The following is a 16,377-nucleotide window of genomic DNA, read 5'->3' on the forward strand; positions in this document are numbered from 1 at the left end:
GAGAAGAAAATAACTTTCCTAAAATACATTCCGGATGAAGCGGCAACAAAAACCAAGTCTGTCTTTGACCGCGTTGTTCCTCATTCCACGTCGTTCCGCAATAATGGAACAGATGCCGTTGCGCCGCAAGATTCGACTTAAAGGAGTCTGTTTGCGTAAGCGAGCAGGCACCAGCAAAAGCGCCGGCGCTTGTAGCCGGCAGGCTGGCAAACTGGATTTTGTGCGGATGTGTGTTGACAGATGTCGAGTGAGGTCTCACATGACTGCGTGTGCTCTACGTGTGTGTGTGCGCGTGTGTGTGTTTAAGTAGCCCCGCATTCAAACACTTAAAGTGCCTGGCTGGGCGCCGTCAGCGTGTCATTCATTGACCACTCCGCCCACATTCATTTAGCTGCCGTGACTCAGCAGCGTGAGTGTTAAAAAAAAAAAAAAAAGACTCATTCTTATCACGGTGCCGCATTGTCGTTATGCTTTCCCTCAGAGGGCCGTTACGACTGTGAAATCGTATAAATGTTCACAAATAAATCCAACAAATTGATGGATGACTTCAGTAAACAAAATATAAATGCAAGTCTTGTTTCCACTCCCAATTTTTCCCCCTCATGTACACCCAAAGGCCCGTTTCTATTAAATAATGTTCGCTAAGATTTTATGGTGGGCAGTAAAGGCCACATAAAATGATTTGGTGGGCCAGATCTGGCTCCCGGGCCTTGGGTTTGACAACGGTCTATAAGGGCCAGTCTCTTTGCACATGAATTAAAAAAAAATAACACGTCTGAAAATCCCAGGGCTTCGCCAGATGTTGTTTTGATTCTACAGATGGTGCAAAATCGTGCTCCCTGTCAGGAAAACATCTCGTCTAATTGTGACATGTCTTCCTCCCCAAACCTTAGCTCCAGCTTTGCTTAACTTTGAATAATGTATGCTTGTTTTTATCCTCGCCCACCCCTATGCACTCTTTTTTTTTTTTTTTTTGAGGAAGAGTATTTATTTTCACCCCATTGCGCTTGTGTTTCATGTCTTGCAGGTTGCTGGGATTAAAGGGGTGTTTCTGTCAAATAAAGTTGTGGAGAACCAAGTGAAAACTTACATCACGTACAACAAAGGCAGAGACTGGCGGCTTCTGCAAGCTCCGGCGACGGATCTCCAAGGCAAGCGGGTGGATTGTGAGCAAGTAAGTGGCTTGCTGTCATTGGCTGCCAGCAAAATTTCGCTCTTAGTCAATCCGCTAACAAGACGTTAATGCCTTTCCTCATAGCCGTACTGCTCGTTACATCTCCACCTCCACGTTTCGGAGAATCCTTACACCTCTGGAAACATTGTCAGCAAAGAGACGGCGCCTGGGGTTATCATCGCATCAGGTGAAGATTCATTTGAAATAAGCCGTTTTTGCATCACCGTTTTCGCGTCAGGATCTATATTTGGATCTATATTATAGCTATCATAGCTCCATCTGCGGGACCTTATTTATTTATTTATTTTAATTAATTAATTTGTTTATGTGCTTTAATTAATTAATTTGTTTATCCATTTTCATTCTTTTTTTGCGTGTTTATTTATTTATCTATTTATTTATTTACTCCCTGTTTTTCTTTAGGTAAAAAAAAAAAAGCAACCTATTTTATCTTGTTCTTGTGTCCTTGAGTTTTTCCTCATGTTTTTGATTTGCAGGTGTCGTTGGACCCGAGCTCACCACTACAAATGTCAGCATCTTCATCACATCTGACGCCGGCAACACGTGGAGAGAGGTAGACTACGATGAGATTGAACGCTTACTCAACTAGTTGCATGATCTGTTTCTTTACTTTTGTATTAGCTGTCACGATGACGTGTATAGAAAATGCATCCCATCACCAGCAATGACTCATATTGTGGGTGTTAATAGAAGATGGCTGATTCCCAAACAAACTGACAGTCGGTTTCTAAAAGCGAAGTTGCGTCGAAGCCTCCGCTTCGTCACTCCTCGTTTATATTTAGAATAGGACGCTTTGAAAAAAGCAAAGAAATAAAACACAGCTTTTTTGCCACGGGCCAGAATCGTCTGTTAAGTCAACCCATCTTGATGTTCTCGTTAGTTCAAACAAGCGAGAAGGAGTCTGCGTCTTGTTGTTTCTTTCGTTTGTTTTATGTATGCGAGTTTGTTACGCCTTCACCAGCTGCTGCATGAATTCAAAAGTAAAAAAAAAGAAAAACTAAGATAAAGATGGCGGTGTGTGTGTGTGTGTGTTTGTGTGGAGGCTTTTCAGGAAGAGTACAGCGTGTTCTTCCTGAATCAAGGAGGATCTCTGGTGGCTATCCGACACACACCTCTGCCGATTCGACACATTTGGTAGGTCTTCCACTCGACCATCAATCTTCTGACGAGAGACGCTCTTCTGGCGTCACGGCTCTATTTGTAGCCTAGCTGTTTGTGATCCATCCATTGTTGTTCTTCTTTTTTTCCCCTTAGGCTGAGTTTTGATGAGGGCAGAAACTGGGACAAATTTAGCTTCACCTCTTCGCCGCTCTATGTGGACGGGGTGCTGGGGGAGCCCGGGGAGGACACCCTCATCATGACGTAAGAGATGAAAGTAATTGGCGTGTTGGCGCGCTGTTAATGGAGGCACAATGACATATCGGCCTTTGAAGACTTTTCCACTCGAGTGCTTTTTGAACGCGTTTAATTTTGCCCTAGATATGTCTCGTTTTTTTTTTTCCCCCCATTCGCTCGCAATTGATTAAAAGCAGCCTGTTGGCCAAACTAAATATTTTTTTTTATCTGAAGTGCAGCAAAAGTTCTGACCTACTTGCGCTTTTGACTCGCAGGATCTTCGGTCACTTCAGTCACCGATCCGAGTGGCAGCTGGTCAAAATTGACTTCCGGTCCATTTTCCAACGCCGCTGCACTTCGGAAGATTACACGGCGTGGCAGTTGGACAACGAGGTACGTGGCTCTTTGGGCCCGCCGGCCGTCGACGGGCGATGCTTCCTTTGATTTGCTCTCGCCTTGAAAAGCGGGCTAAAGAAGACAAAGACTCAAGAAGAAGAAGAAGAAGGCTGTGAGATGGTTCTGATTCATTATTCATTGCAGGGAGAAGTCTGCATCATGGGGATGAAGAGAATTTTCCAGAAACTGCGAGTAAACGCTCGATGCGTCAAGGCCAGAGAACAGTACATCTCTCAGATGTCAGACTCCTGTCTGTGCACAGAGGCCGACTTTGAATGGTGAGGTCTCTCCCCCCCCCCCCCTTATTCAAAAGAAAACACACTCAACTACAACGCATAATAACAACACGAAGGAGCCTTTGAAAACTTTTCACTGAGTAGTCAAGGCCTCCTGTTTTGTTTTTGTCAACTTCAAAACAACAACTGGGAACTTCAGTTTTGTAACAAAGCACTTGTGAAAAACAATAGAAACGGGGGTCAGCACGTCAAGTGGCCAGCGATTATCATTGGCTCATTTAATGAGAGGAGCCACTTTTGTTGTCACGCTCTTTTTTTTTTCTCTCACAGAGATGCGAGACGATCATTGCTCCGCATTTAAAAGCAATGAGAGGCGGCAAATCAAATTGGCTGTTTTCACGCCCACAACGGCGCCCTTTTCAAAATACGCCCGTCGCGCATGTCGGCGAAATTACAAACATCTCGCTTAATCCGCCGTCTCGTCGAGTCATGCCAGGCGGGAGTAGCGTTGGATGATAATGCGTGTGTGAGAGAGAAACATTCTCTCATCTTCTGATAGCAGACGTGTGAAGAAAAGGCTCTTTTTTTTTGTACAAGCGATGGATGAGCAAATATCATCAAACTCAGGTTCAACTTCAACGTCCTGGTTCTGTCTGTAAAATTGGCTTTGATGGGCAGTTCATAAACAGGGTACTGATTGGGCTCATCGAAAAATCTGTTCAATGTTGACCCCGTTATGCTAACTCTTCGTCTTGAAAACTGATGATGCAGTCTCAGCTAATTCTACTCAAGCACTATTCAAAAGGAACATCTTGATTTGCTTTGGATTTGTGATTACTTTTGTTACTTTCAAGTGATTTCCGGAATCGCCGGAGAGTTGAACGGAGGCAACGTTTGCAGTCTTTCGTCACAACAGTCGAATTTTGCAGTCCTTCACATTGCTCTGTAAATTTTCTTTGGACTCCGCTATGGAACAATTCTCATCTTAAAATGGTGAGCCAAGAAGAAGCATGTAATCAGCTGATGAAAAGAAGCGGCGATCATTTCAACGGATACAAAAGAGCTCGTTTGACAGCGTGGCCTCCCTTGTGTGTAGTTTAGAACTTGCTCCTTGACAAGACTTAATTAGGAGCTATTTCTTTTCGGGCGTTAAGTAGAAGTCATGTGACAGGTTTCCTCACGTCAAGACTGTCTTGTACTTGCTTTTTTTTTTTTTTTTTTTTTTACTCTCTTTGTTCGGGAGCGAAATGAAAGGCGCTGGCGTGTGTAGTTAGCAATCTTCAACACCACTTTGTCAAATTCTGCCATGAAAAGAAATGTGAAAGAAAATGTGACTTGTCTTAATGACTTGTCTTTTTTTATTTTTTATTTATTTCTGTTGCCCCGAGTTTAATCATTGAAGCATCAAAGTTTTTCCTCTGTGTTCCGTATGTGACAGCGACTACGGATTTGAGCGGCAGGTCGACGGAAGCTGCACTCCGGCGTTCTGGTTTGTTCCCTCGGCCACATCCAGAGATTGCATCACGGGGGAGAGCTTCCTGAATTCCACAGGGTACAACTCATTCTCGCTGTCACATCAAACAAACCGTAGCGAGGGGAGCAACGACGGTGGGCAATCTATTTTTCATTGGCAGATACCGTCGAGCGTTGTCTAACAACTGTACGGAGGGGACTCTGCTTAAGTACAGCCCCAGGCGGCAGAAATGTCCCCGTCAAGTCCCCAGGGGCCTGCAGCTCTTCACCAGCGAGGGGGCGCTGGTGGCGGCGCTCAACAAGAACGTCACCTTCTTGGTCTTTCTCGAAGAGGGCCTGAGCTCGACCACCAGCGTAACGGTGGACTTTGGCGACGGCACGACCATATCCTACGTCAACATCAGCTCCATCGAGGACGGCGTCAAGCACGTCTACGGCAAAGTTGGCATCTACCAAGTTTCTGCCACAGCCAGCAACGTTCTGGGCTTTGATCGGGTGACGCTCTACCTCCACGTCACTTGTGAGTCACGAGCAGAACTTCATAATGAGGGAGGGGTGATTTGTGGGTTCTGTTGCAAAGAACCGTATTCCCTCAAATATAGTGTTTGTACTCTGTTGCTAACCAAAACAGCAGCACAATTTGCCCAAATACAATATTCATCTTCAAATTGACCACAAATGGAAAATCTTGGTTGCAATCCCTCAAATATAGCGTTTGAACTCTGTTGCTAACCAAAACAGCAGCTCAATTTGGGATCCATTTGTGTTTTCATGCTCAAAGGTCAGCTAGAGCAGGTGCAGCTCTCCGCTCCGTCCGTGGCCATCAAGAACAAAGCCGTCAACTTCACGACGACGCTGCGGCCCGCCAACGTGGGGACGGTCACGTACTACTGGTGGTTTGACAACAAAACAGAGGTGAGATTTACCTTTCAATGAACGTCAGTGACAGCCTTCATACGCTTCCCTCGTTGGCCTTTCAGCCTTTGCTGAGTCTGGATGGAGGGATGTCCTTCACCTTCTCCCGGGAGGGAAGTCACGTGGTCACCGTTCAGGCTTCAGTCGGGAACACCGTCCATCAAGATCACATGACAGTGGCAGTTTATGGTAAATTGTTTGATGTCTTTCTGACAGGGAAACTTTCTATCACTTACGTCCAAGGTCATCTGTGAGGTGGCGTTTATGCTAGCTGATTGCCGCCAGGAGAGACAGGGCTAATCCTGGACTGGACCCTTTAAGCAATGCAAACTGTGCAGCAATTCACATTCAGACAATAGAACCACTGACAGGCCTCTACCAAAAAAAAAAAAAAAAAAAAGTTGAGAAACTTTTCTATGGGTATTTTTGTCCATCTGTATTACACTGCCCTCTGGTGGCTAAGGTGCACACACCAAATGCACAAACTGTTGAATTCTTCAACTCCTACAAATAATTGATTTATTTGCTTTCCAGATTATTTCCTGTCACATATTCTGGCTTTTTCCTACAATCTGGATGACGCCAATCCCGGCCTGTCTGAGTGGCGGACGGACATCGGGAGGGTGGTGAAGCACTCCGTTGTCCAGGTCAGGAATCCCACAAATATCTTTTTTTTTTCCCCGACTTGGGTTGGAAATCTTTTTTTTTTCAGCGTTCGTTACACGAATCCAAAAGACAGCTGCTTATGTAAAAGACCTGCTTTGCAAGCTCTAAATATATCTCCGCGTATAAAACATTCACTTTGACCTTCTGTCTTGTCAGACCTTGACAGCAGATCTCAGCTTAAAGCATAAATGCACTAAAAGCTGGGGTTTTTTTTTTTTCTTCTTCTTTTTTTTTTCCCAAGCAAAAACTGTCAGATTCAACCTAAGCGTGTGCGTTGATTTGTGCGTCCGGACTTGACAGTGAACACTGCTTAGGAAAATGAGAGATGAAGCCAAAAGCCAACATCTGGATTTCCATTGTTGTTAAAAAAAAGGTCACAGGGATCAGCGAGGACCAGTTGCTGGTCAACGTCTTCCCAGGTCTGCCGACCACGGCTGAGATCTTCATCGTTCCTGAGAGAAGGAACAGAGGCGACGCCGGGCGGGAAAAGCGCCAACACCTGGAGCAGGTATTTCTTACCTTTTTATTCTCAAGTCTGGCGGCTTCTCAAAAAGTCGAAACGTGTGTGAAGAGGCGAGAAAACCATGCGTTATGCTTTCTTTACATTTGACACACGTTTCTGTTGGCAGTGTTTCTGTGAGAAAAAAAAAAAGGAAGGTATTTTTATGAATAATTCTCTGTGAGCGTTTGATTCTAAACATAGAAATCCAATTTGGATCGGGATCATCTGCTTTGCACCAACAATGTGCCTAATTAGCAAACTCCAAGGTACCTGAATCGTAATGACTTCATCAACAATTACGTCTGTGTAAGCAGGCAGAACATATTAGTGGAAAAACGCAGAGTTCTGGTGTGGATAACAGAACCAGAAGAAAATATTTCAATTGTAGTGTCATTTATAATCGCTTTAATTCAAAATGATTATCACATCGTGGTCATTCATCCTTGCGATATGATCAAGATTACGTTTGTCACACTGAAGTTTGTCATCTTACTTGCCACTTTATTAGGTACACCTAATGACCTCTAACAGAAGATTGAGGGCAATTGCAGGACACCTATAAATATATATATAATGATAATAATATATATAATATTTCAATAGCATTTTGAAGGAGCAGGTGTCCCGAAATTGTCCATTCACATGTAATGCGTTTTCTTAACACGAGAGGGCAATGTTGTTCCATATAGAACCACAGGAGACGACACCGCAGACAATTACAGTTGGTTGACATGTTTTAGTCATTTTCGACTGCAATTCGAATAATAATAATCATAAAAGCAATAATATTACAGACCCATGGTGAACACGTCTGCCTCACTATTAGTCCTGAATTGTAATCTCAGTTCTGGCCCATTGAAACTGTCTCGAGGTGCAAATGAGTGTGAATTATAGTTTGGCTGGGTGTGCCCTGCAAAAATTGGCGACCATTCCAGGGTGTACCCAGCATCTCACCTCAAAGTCAGCTGCTAGATTGGCCGTGACCCCAATGAAGACAAGCGCCACAGAGAATGAACGGATGGATAGTAAAAGCAGTCATTTCAATCTTCTGCAGACGTCCTCTGTTGTGAAAGCCATCAATAAAATGGCGACATAAGCAAATTTCTTTTACCCTGCGAGCAGGTTAGACCTCGGTGTGGCCTGAGTAAACACGACTGTTGGGGGCTCGCAGTCAGTCTCAAACAAAGTTAATGGGTATTTAATTACATTGATGCATCATATAATTGGCAGTAAGCGAGGAGGCAAGCCGGGGCAGGAGGCCTGCATTGGGAATTAAAGTGATGGATTTATCCTAAGCCCGTCTGATTACCTGCTAGAAACGTCAGGACAAAGGGATAATGAGAAATTGTGCAATTTGCGTCTCAAAGCTGAAATGTGAAAATTTGTGTTGGGATGAATTGGAATTTTTTTTTTTTTTTCCAATCCCTTCAATTAAATGTTTTTGATTCCAAACACCCAACACATTTCATGTTTGGAGCGCACGTCTGCAGCAAGCTTATTAAAATGTGTAATAGATTTACTGACCCTGAAATACCACAAGAACAAAAAGTAATTATTCATACTGCGTGGAGTGCTCTAATTTTAACCAGTGGGAAGATTTCAGATGGAGCGAAACGGATTTATTGAGGCATAAGATGACAACTCCGACGGGCTCTCTGGTTGTGCCATGGCCTCGAGTCGGCCACTTTAATAGCGCTGGCTTGTGCGTTTGGGACCCGGGCCTTCAGTGGGGACTAAATCCACATCTGAATATCACAACCGCAGAAAGCATTGAAATATTACAAATATGCAACACAGCGGCACACCTAGCCTTGTCAAAATTTCACACATTTAAAGAGAGTCCAGGCCTGATGACCTCGTTTTTTTATCGTGGCGGTAGCGGTTTGAATTTTTCATGTTATTCTCCTTGCGCGCAGGTTTCAAACTCAAGGCCCGGGGGCCAAATATGGCCCGCCACATCAGTAAATTGTGCATCAAATTTGTGTCATTACTAGAATTGCAATTGGTTTAAATCTAGGGTTAGGGTTTCAAAAAAAAAAAAAAAAGGAGAAAGAACAGACTACTGGGATTTCATTAATGCAATTTCATGAAATTGATATTATTGAAGTTAGTTGTTCTATTAGTTGAACCCACCGGCTGGAGTTTTAAATGCGTTACAAATGACAAAACACACGTGTCACCGTTGAAGACAAAAACCATCAATTTATTTTCAAATGTCAGTGACTCACCAAAGCAAAACGCCCTTTACCTGACAGCGCTTCCATCAGCATCAAACGTGCGCCGGCCCCGATAGAAGAAAAAATTCATAATTCAAGCAGCTGAAGGAAATGACTAAGGCTGAAATATTGATGGTGGCAGCAATGGAAGAAGCATGGCCGCTAACCGTTTGCTCCTCTATTCACACAGCTCTCTCAGGTGCTGCTAAGTGCTCTGAACCAGGACCTCGTCCAGTTCACACTCAAGGCGGGAGTGCAGGTGAACGTCTACGCCAGCAGACTGTCGCCAGGTGAGCGCTTCTGCACACCTCGGAGACGCGCGAGTTCCTTCCGGGTGACCGTACCATCCTGATGCGTGTCGTTCATTTCCATTTGTTCTCCTTTCAAGCTCCTCTGGTGGACAGCAGCAATAGCAGCCACAGCAGCACTGCCATCATAATGCTGGTGTCCGTGGCGCTGATGGGGCTGGTCGTCTTTGCCATTTATAAATTTAAAAGGTACAGTACAAGCAACACAGCAGTAAAGTCACACAGAAGTCGCCGTTTTCATGACATTTGGGATGAGGATGTATGATTTAAAAAAAAAAAAAAAAATTAATCAAAGGAACAAAACTGTGGTTTTTAGCTTATAGTTAGCTCAAATCAGTCAATTCTGTATTTTACCTTACCGTATAAGGCGCTTTTTGAAATCCTCAAAAATCAGAAGTTTGCTTTATTTAAGAATTTCAAATCAAAGTCGAAAATTAAATCATCCCGACGTATAATACACGAGTGCACGATGACCAAGCAGCATCGGAGACAATCGTTAATGCTAATTTCATCAAACGTTCATCTTATTGCAAAGTTCCTGCACAAAGATATTGTCCGTGTGTGCGAATTTTGTCATAATTGACTCATTTAAATTCATCCCGGCAACTAGCGGCAAGCACATCGCCGCTGAACTCCCTCAAAACTTCCCCCAAGTATTTAGCCGCCACAAATCTCCGAGTTATGGACACGGGCGACACAATAATAGCTGCGGGAATAAGACGATTCCCCTCCGTCTCAATCTGTGCAATATTACAGCCAATGACAGCCTAATCAATTCCGGCCCAGCCCCGAGTGCCAAATGGGTGTCGGGGCCTCGCGGTTATCAATATTCATCTGCGTGACGATGTGAGGCTTGACCTTTAGGAAATGCTAAACGCGGCCGCCCAAGGTGAGGCGAGAATGGCAGCAGAGGGTGACGAGATAAGTCCTGAGACAAAACGTTTTGCAAAGTCAGCCGTGTACAGTAAACATTGTCACTCAGATGTGCAAATTGGCTTAAGAGAAGAAAAACATGTCCGTTTCACGCCTCAAATTCGATAGACATTGCCCCGCGCGTAATCCATAAAAGGGAGGGATGGCGGCCATTTTGGCACTTTTATGACCCGAAATGCAACAGACATGCAAAGGGAGTTTCTGGAATATAAAAGTTTGAGGCAGCACGGCAGAGTGCGTCTGAGAGGATGAAAAATTGATTGAAGATGGAGGTGAACAATAGGAAAGTGCAAGTGCCATGCCCGGTGGACTGCAAAGTGGCCCAGTTCGCCCGCTTTTAAGCAATCCTCCGACGTCCTTAAAAATAGAGTGCCGCGCATTATGTTTAGTAGAAGCATTAGCGCCGAGCACTTGATAGCGGCTCTCCATTAACTTGCCCCCCCCCCCCCATGTTATTATTTTTTAAAAAGAGCCTCTTCTTGCTTTTGACTGAAATTTTAGGTTAAGACAATGAAGGACTAACTGTTAGCCCTGAAATTATTTTTGCTTTGAACTATTCTATGTACTTTTCTCCCAATTTGTCCTTCTTGAAATTGTTAGCGAATCTGATGTCGTCTACCATTGGTAGCTAGAACGAATAATTAGTGGTTAGGATAGAGGAAGAATAGACAGACACTCTTTTGGTTGATGTAAAAGCAAAATACAGAAAACATAACACGCATCCTTTCAGCTGACCCGCCAAACACTTCAAGTGACGATTTATCAGTCGGACGACTGTACGGGGGCCAAGCTTGCCTTTTAAAACGTCAATTTGCCACAAGGTGTCCCCTTTGACCCCCCAGGAAGATCCCGGGCCTCAACACGTACACGGCGGAGCAGCCTGACAAAGAACAAGAGGTGGTGCCCACCGTCACCTCCGTGACGGACACAAAAGCCGAGGCGGATAAGATGACCTCTCTGGATCGTGTGGATGTACAGCTGGATTCAAAAAGCAGAGGTATGGTTTTTTTGAATTTATTTATTTTTATTCTGGACATGACTGCTAAAAGTAAAAAAAAGAGGCCGGCGTGCAGGGTTAACGAAAAGAACATCAAGGCTAGCGTTGCCGTGATGAATCTGTTCCGACGCCATAGCATCATTAGAAGAAACAAAACACCTTCGCATCCCTCAGACTTAATAGCCTGGCTCCTTTATTACTGGCGTGCATAACTTAACCTTTGAATAAAAAGAGAAGCCATTTTGAAAGTTGAAAGTAATACTCTTCACGTTGGCGCTTTTCAAAAGCTTCATTCAAATTCACTCGACAAAAAGAACAAATAAATCGACATTATCAGGGCCGTCTAAAGAGAATGCTCGGAAAAAGAAACGCTCGCAAAATCGTAGACAAACTGTCATAGTCATCAATCTTTGCTTGAAGATGGTCCAATAAAACTGCAGATCTTTTTTTTCCCTTCTTCTGTCTAGATCCATCGATCTCATTTCTGTGCATCTATTAAATGCACACATCACCTCAGATATATTTTTAGTGTTTGACTTTAGTACTTAACTCAGTGAGTAGTTTACGGTGTCTGCCAGCCGCAGGTAGATGGAAAAGGCGCTCGGGGGAGCCGAAGCGTCGGGCGACGTGAGTTATTTGTCCCAATAAAATAATTAGCGCACCGGAAGCGCGGTGAAGAGCGTGAAAGCTTTTTCATCAAGGAACATCCTCGCCGTCCCGGCTTGATTTACTCGTCGCCGCCACAGCTTAACAGTTGACCCGTCCGAGATCAATGTGCGTGGAAAAACACACGTGAGGGGGTGGGGGGCAAGAAGCTTCCTATGCTAATGCTAGCATCAACCTCCTCCTGTGTTTTGTCCTCTTTGTTTGTCCCCTCGCTAGGCTACCTGCCATCACGCGCCGACGTCAAGCACCCAGATGAAGCGCCCCGTGTGTTTTAATGTGCGGCGTCGACGGGTGGGGGGGGGGACGCCAAAGCAATACATCTTTCCCGGCCGGCAGTTACTTCCAGCGCGGTCACGATGAATGCTCTCGAGCGTTTTGCTACCCACGCATGGACAGAGCGGCTCACGCTGCGGCGCCGCCGCGCCCGCCTAATCCCTCCGAGGAGACTGTACAGATTTATACGTGCCCGCTCTCCAAATGGGACTCCCTTTTTTGGACTGGAGAGTATTTTTTCCAAGGACCTCTGATGTAAATAGTGTAGAGTTGGTTCCGAATGGAAGGACGACGCATCTCTCCAAAAAGTGGCAGAACATTGGGACAAAGTTGGAGATGGAAAACGAGGAGGACGGAAAATGTCCATGTGAGAAAACGGATTTTTTATAGCAAGCACACCTTCCACTTAAGGCTAAAAAAAAATCGGAAACTAACCCCACTTTGAAAGTCGAAAGTAAATGATGACGAAGACCAAAAAGAAATCCCGGTTGTGATACTTTTGGAGGGCTTTTAGCATTTCCCACTCTGCTGTGGACTTTGTTTGCAGTGACGCAGAAGCAGCTTATTGCTACTCCGAGACAACACAGGCAAGCGCGTGGCAATCTGTAAAATCTTATCTTGCCATCAAATGAAGGTTGGCAATATCCAGTGGCGGGCGGACGGACGGACAGCCGCCACTTGGACATCTGCGCAATCCTTCGCTGCCGCCTGACGCTCAAATAATCCCGACAAAAGTGTGAGCGGAATGGAAGACGAACGCTACTTGTCCCATTGGGTGGACGGCAAATTTTCCATTACACGTCTTGAAAAAGACATTAGAGCTGCACAAACGGATTGTTTTACAGCCTGTTTGACATGCAAACAAGGAAATGTGTTCTCTTTATTTTCTCCATGGAGCCAACGGTGTCGTACGTTCTGGCTAAGACAGCTCAAGTGCTGTCGTGCCACGCAAATGACTGCGCTGACAATGAATTCCGTTCATTTGACACGCTTCCTTGTTTGCATTACCTTGAACACGCTCATCTTAACTCCTTCACCGCCAGCACAGTTCAAATGAGCCGTCAATGGTAGTGAATGAGTTAAGAGCAAATCCATTTCTCGAGACACATTAAGTAGACAACGCAATCATATTTTGTGGCTATTTTCTCTACTTAGTCGTTAGCTGCAAAACCTCCAGAGCAGAATACAAGGAAATGGCAACATACCACCAGCGTAGAAACGTCGGACTTTTCCTCAGTACTAGGTTGGCCTTCCAGAAGTCCACGGAATAAAGGTTGCCCGTTTGTCCGACACGGCGAAGACGTATCTCCTGTCAAGCTAGCTCAGCCCACACGGCGGCTGAGCGTGGTTGGCCCGGCATCTCTTTGGGATGAATGCTGGAATCCTATCAAGCCTTTTTTTTTTCTGGTTTAAGTGTTGTCAGCGTTATGTGTCAGTAAGACAAATGGACGATTACATTTTTTTTTGGTTCTCATCATGCGGTGGGAGGCTCAAGAACTTAACGTGGGATGACCACTAAAGACTTTTCTGCTTGTGTTCTTTCACGTGAATACTTGTCGGATTATTTTTGCATGAGATTTTGTTGCTGCTTTGTGCAATATTTACATTAAGAATGTATGCTGCAGTTTGTTCAGTTCTCAGTGGCGTATTCAGTGAGGTTGTTGGTGTTTTTTTTCAAAAAAAAATAAAGACGAAACGTGACAATTGTTGTATTTTGAGATGGATTTAGCGGCACGGTGAAGAAGAAACTTTGACTTTGCTTCGTCTCTCAACAAAAGTTACACAGCGGTCCGACGACATCCGAGGACAATTAGCAGCAGGTAGCGGCGGGAATCAAATGGGCCACTTCCACTGACTCTCCCGCTGCGCGACAAATTAATTATCCCCCTTCCCTGGGAAGAAACCGGGGAGAAAGTCTGCGAGTCGCACCTTGAATGAGTAATGTCCCGCGCACAATAACCCGCAGCAATCGCCCGGCGCCACAATGCGGAATTGATGAGCGTGTTTCCTTTCATCGAGTGCGACATTACGGCGGCCGAGCATCCATTAGCGATTGTTGTCGCCGTTCAATTAGATTGCAGTCTGCCAGCACGTCTCCGAGCAGTTAGAGGGACAGAGAGAGCAAGGGGTGTCTACGAGAAGGCTCCCAGGGCAAACGGGAGTGATGAAGATTGGTGGGAGATGTTTAGAGTGACAAAAGGCTGCGGGCCAATTGGGGGGTGGGAGTTAATTTCACTTTTTTTTTTTTACGTGAGGAAAATAGTTTAAGAAATCACTGAGGGGAAGTAAAATGTTTTTTTTTTTTCCATGTGAAATATAAAAGGCTAGACGTGAATTTAGATGCAAAATTGGAGTCTTATTTGATGACAGAGTTGACGTCGATGCTTTTAGCGCGAAATTACACAGGAAAGTTGCAGAATAGAGGGAAGTAAAACTGTCATATAAAAATACATTTATTCTGAACGCTTTCAAAATGTACTCACAGTAAGAAAAAGGACAAACACAAAAAGTCATCTGTAAGAATTAGAGATCATGCACGTTGCTTGGCCATTGCACAAGGGGACTATAGAACAAAGTGTTTTTCATTTATGTTTATTTCATGTGCCAAGAAAGCTTTAAAATCACTACGACAGAGAACAATCGCTCACCCTAATATACTCTTAAATATATTTTATGATTTTACAATTAATTAGGGCATGCTAGTGTAAAAATGCTGACAGCAGTTGATTAGTGAGACATTGGACGTGGAAACAATGAGGTTTTGAGATTTACATTCCTTCTTTTGATTTTATGTACAAAATGTCTGCAAATTCAGCACTCAAGCTGTTTTGTCATTATGTTTGTTCGTGTGTTGACGCTACACTTTGGCTGAAAGGGACATTAAAGTACTCCGGGGTTCACTTTATCGTTGACAGAAAACTGCTATCAAATCTGAATTGAACAGTGTAGCTCATTTATGTGGTTATGTTCGCATTAAGCTAGCAGCCAATCACAAGACATGGGTTTATGATTTGGTTGAATTTTGTTATGTTTGCGTTAAGCTAGCAGCCAATCGCTAGACATGGGTTTATGATTTGGTTGAACATTTTGGTGTTGAAATATTCAATGCTTGATTCTCTTATGCTTGATGTGTTTGGCCTTGGAAGTGAACAGATTTTGCCTCTTAATTGAAAAACAGGGAGCTAGCGTCTCAGACTAAAACTTTCTGGAAAACATAATAAACAGGGGTTCACTATCAGGTGCGTTTTGGCGCAATAAATATTTTACTATATTTGTTAAAGATTTTTTTTTAAATACTTTTTCCCACTAAATAACTTGTTTCCCTGAAATACTTTCTACATCCTGTACTGTAAAGTTGTTACTCAACTATTTGTTAGGAGTGTGAAAAGATGACTCGGAACGATAGCGACTATCAGCATGAAAGAACTATTATCAAAAAGAGAAGCCGACAAAGCGCACAATTGCAGCACAATTGAAACACAACATTGTGTACTTACTGGATTACAGTGTGTGTGTGTGTCTTTAGACGTTTGTACAGTTTGGATATTCCCTCGTTACAATTCTGTCCATATTCCTCCCCATCGATCCTGAAAAGAAAAACGACCAATAATTACGCAACAGTCATTTACAGGTGAAGCTGATGAGGGGGCGCCAAGTCGCTGAAAGCCAGCCCATGAGGTCGGAATAAATGTAAGCGAGGCTGTCGGGATTGTGCAGACGCAGGCGCGTTTCAAAGGTGAAACTTGACAATCTCGCACACTTAAGGTCGGGATGAAGATTTATAAAGTGACTGTAATAATAGCGTAGAAAATAAAAAAACAAAGATAGTCATCGTAGAGTAGGGGGGGGAAAAAAAAAACATGTGAGCGCATAATAAACAAAAATAATTACAGCTCTATCGAGCTCCTCATCTTAACATCTAGTTGGAGGTGTGACTTGATGTGGTTAGTCACAAATATATTTCTTTCCTTGATTGTGTTTTGATGCTATTTAAAAATAAATAAATAATGAAATTCCAATGCAGTAGATTTAAAAAAACTTTTTAAAAGCATTCCAATAGTTGAAATCCACCTGATTCTTGTGGATGACAGCACTTTTAATGTCTGAGCTATTAATCGTCTGGTAATCCGAGGGGCGACCCTGCAACTGCGTGAGCCCATGATGGATCTGACGCTCCTGGCACACCTGATTGGAAACACTTCCATCTCAAAAGAAGACTCAAAGTGAGACTTGAGGGATTTAATGGGGGGGGGGGAAGAAAATTAA

The 16,377-nt window shown here is 43.9% G+C and overlaps 2 protein-coding genes across 15 annotated transcripts in view; one reads left to right on the top strand and one right to left on the bottom strand.

Annotated features, from left to right (window-relative positions):
* The window catches only part of LOC147049934 (VPS10 domain-containing receptor SorCS1-like), a 78,779-nt gene that overhangs the window by 53,974 nt on the left and 8,428 nt on the right, over positions 1-16,377 (top strand). For 9 of the 12 annotated variants that reach the window (XM_085922935.1, XM_085922939.1, XM_085922937.1 and 6 more), the window contains 17 exons: positions 1,028-1,174; positions 1,259-1,361; positions 1,672-1,748; positions 2,238-2,329; positions 2,450-2,557; positions 2,806-2,923; positions 3,071-3,204; positions 4,601-4,714; positions 4,797-5,155; positions 5,417-5,550; positions 5,616-5,739; positions 6,085-6,197; positions 6,590-6,724; positions 9,125-9,224; positions 9,323-9,431; positions 11,018-11,172; positions 16,244-16,377. The exon at positions 16,244-16,377 is cut by the window's right edge. In XM_085922935.1, the coding sequence (XP_085779061.1) occupies positions 1,028-1,174; positions 1,259-1,361; positions 1,672-1,748; positions 2,238-2,329; positions 2,450-2,557; positions 2,806-2,923; positions 3,071-3,204; positions 4,601-4,714; positions 4,797-5,155; positions 5,417-5,550; positions 5,616-5,739; positions 6,085-6,197; positions 6,590-6,724; positions 9,125-9,224; positions 9,323-9,431; positions 11,018-11,172; positions 16,244-16,338 (2,217 nt within the window). In that variant the 3' untranslated portion in view covers positions 16,339-16,377. Of the gene's footprint in view, positions 1-1,027; positions 1,175-1,258; positions 1,362-1,671; positions 1,749-2,237; positions 2,330-2,449; positions 2,558-2,805; positions 2,924-3,070; positions 3,205-4,600; positions 4,715-4,796; positions 5,156-5,416; positions 5,551-5,615; positions 5,740-6,084; positions 6,198-6,589; positions 6,725-9,124; positions 9,225-9,322; positions 9,432-11,017; positions 11,173-11,639; positions 12,035-12,054; positions 13,816-16,243 lie in introns of those variants that run through there. The other 3 variants (XM_085922930.1, XM_085922931.1, XM_085922933.1) reach the window with 3 other exon arrangements.
* sorcs3b (sortilin related VPS10 domain containing receptor 3b) overlaps positions 14,374-16,377 on the bottom strand; it is an 80,742-nt gene continuing 78,738 nt past the window's right edge. For 2 of the 3 annotated variants that reach the window (XM_085922944.1, XM_085922945.1), the window contains one exon: positions 14,377-15,698. In XM_085922944.1, coding sequence (XP_085779070.1) covers positions 15,634-15,698 — 65 coding nt within the window. In that variant the 3' untranslated portion in view covers positions 14,377-15,633. Of the gene's footprint in view, positions 15,699-16,377 lie in introns of all 3 variants that reach the window. The other variant, XM_085922943.1, reaches the window with a different exon arrangement.

Source organism: Syngnathus leptorhynchus, chromosome 10 (assembly GCF_054491065.1).
Source record: "Syngnathus leptorhynchus isolate UIUO chromosome 10, UIUO_Slep, whole genome shotgun sequence".
Taxonomy (NCBI): domain Eukaryota; kingdom Metazoa; phylum Chordata; class Actinopteri; order Syngnathiformes; family Syngnathidae; genus Syngnathus; species Syngnathus leptorhynchus.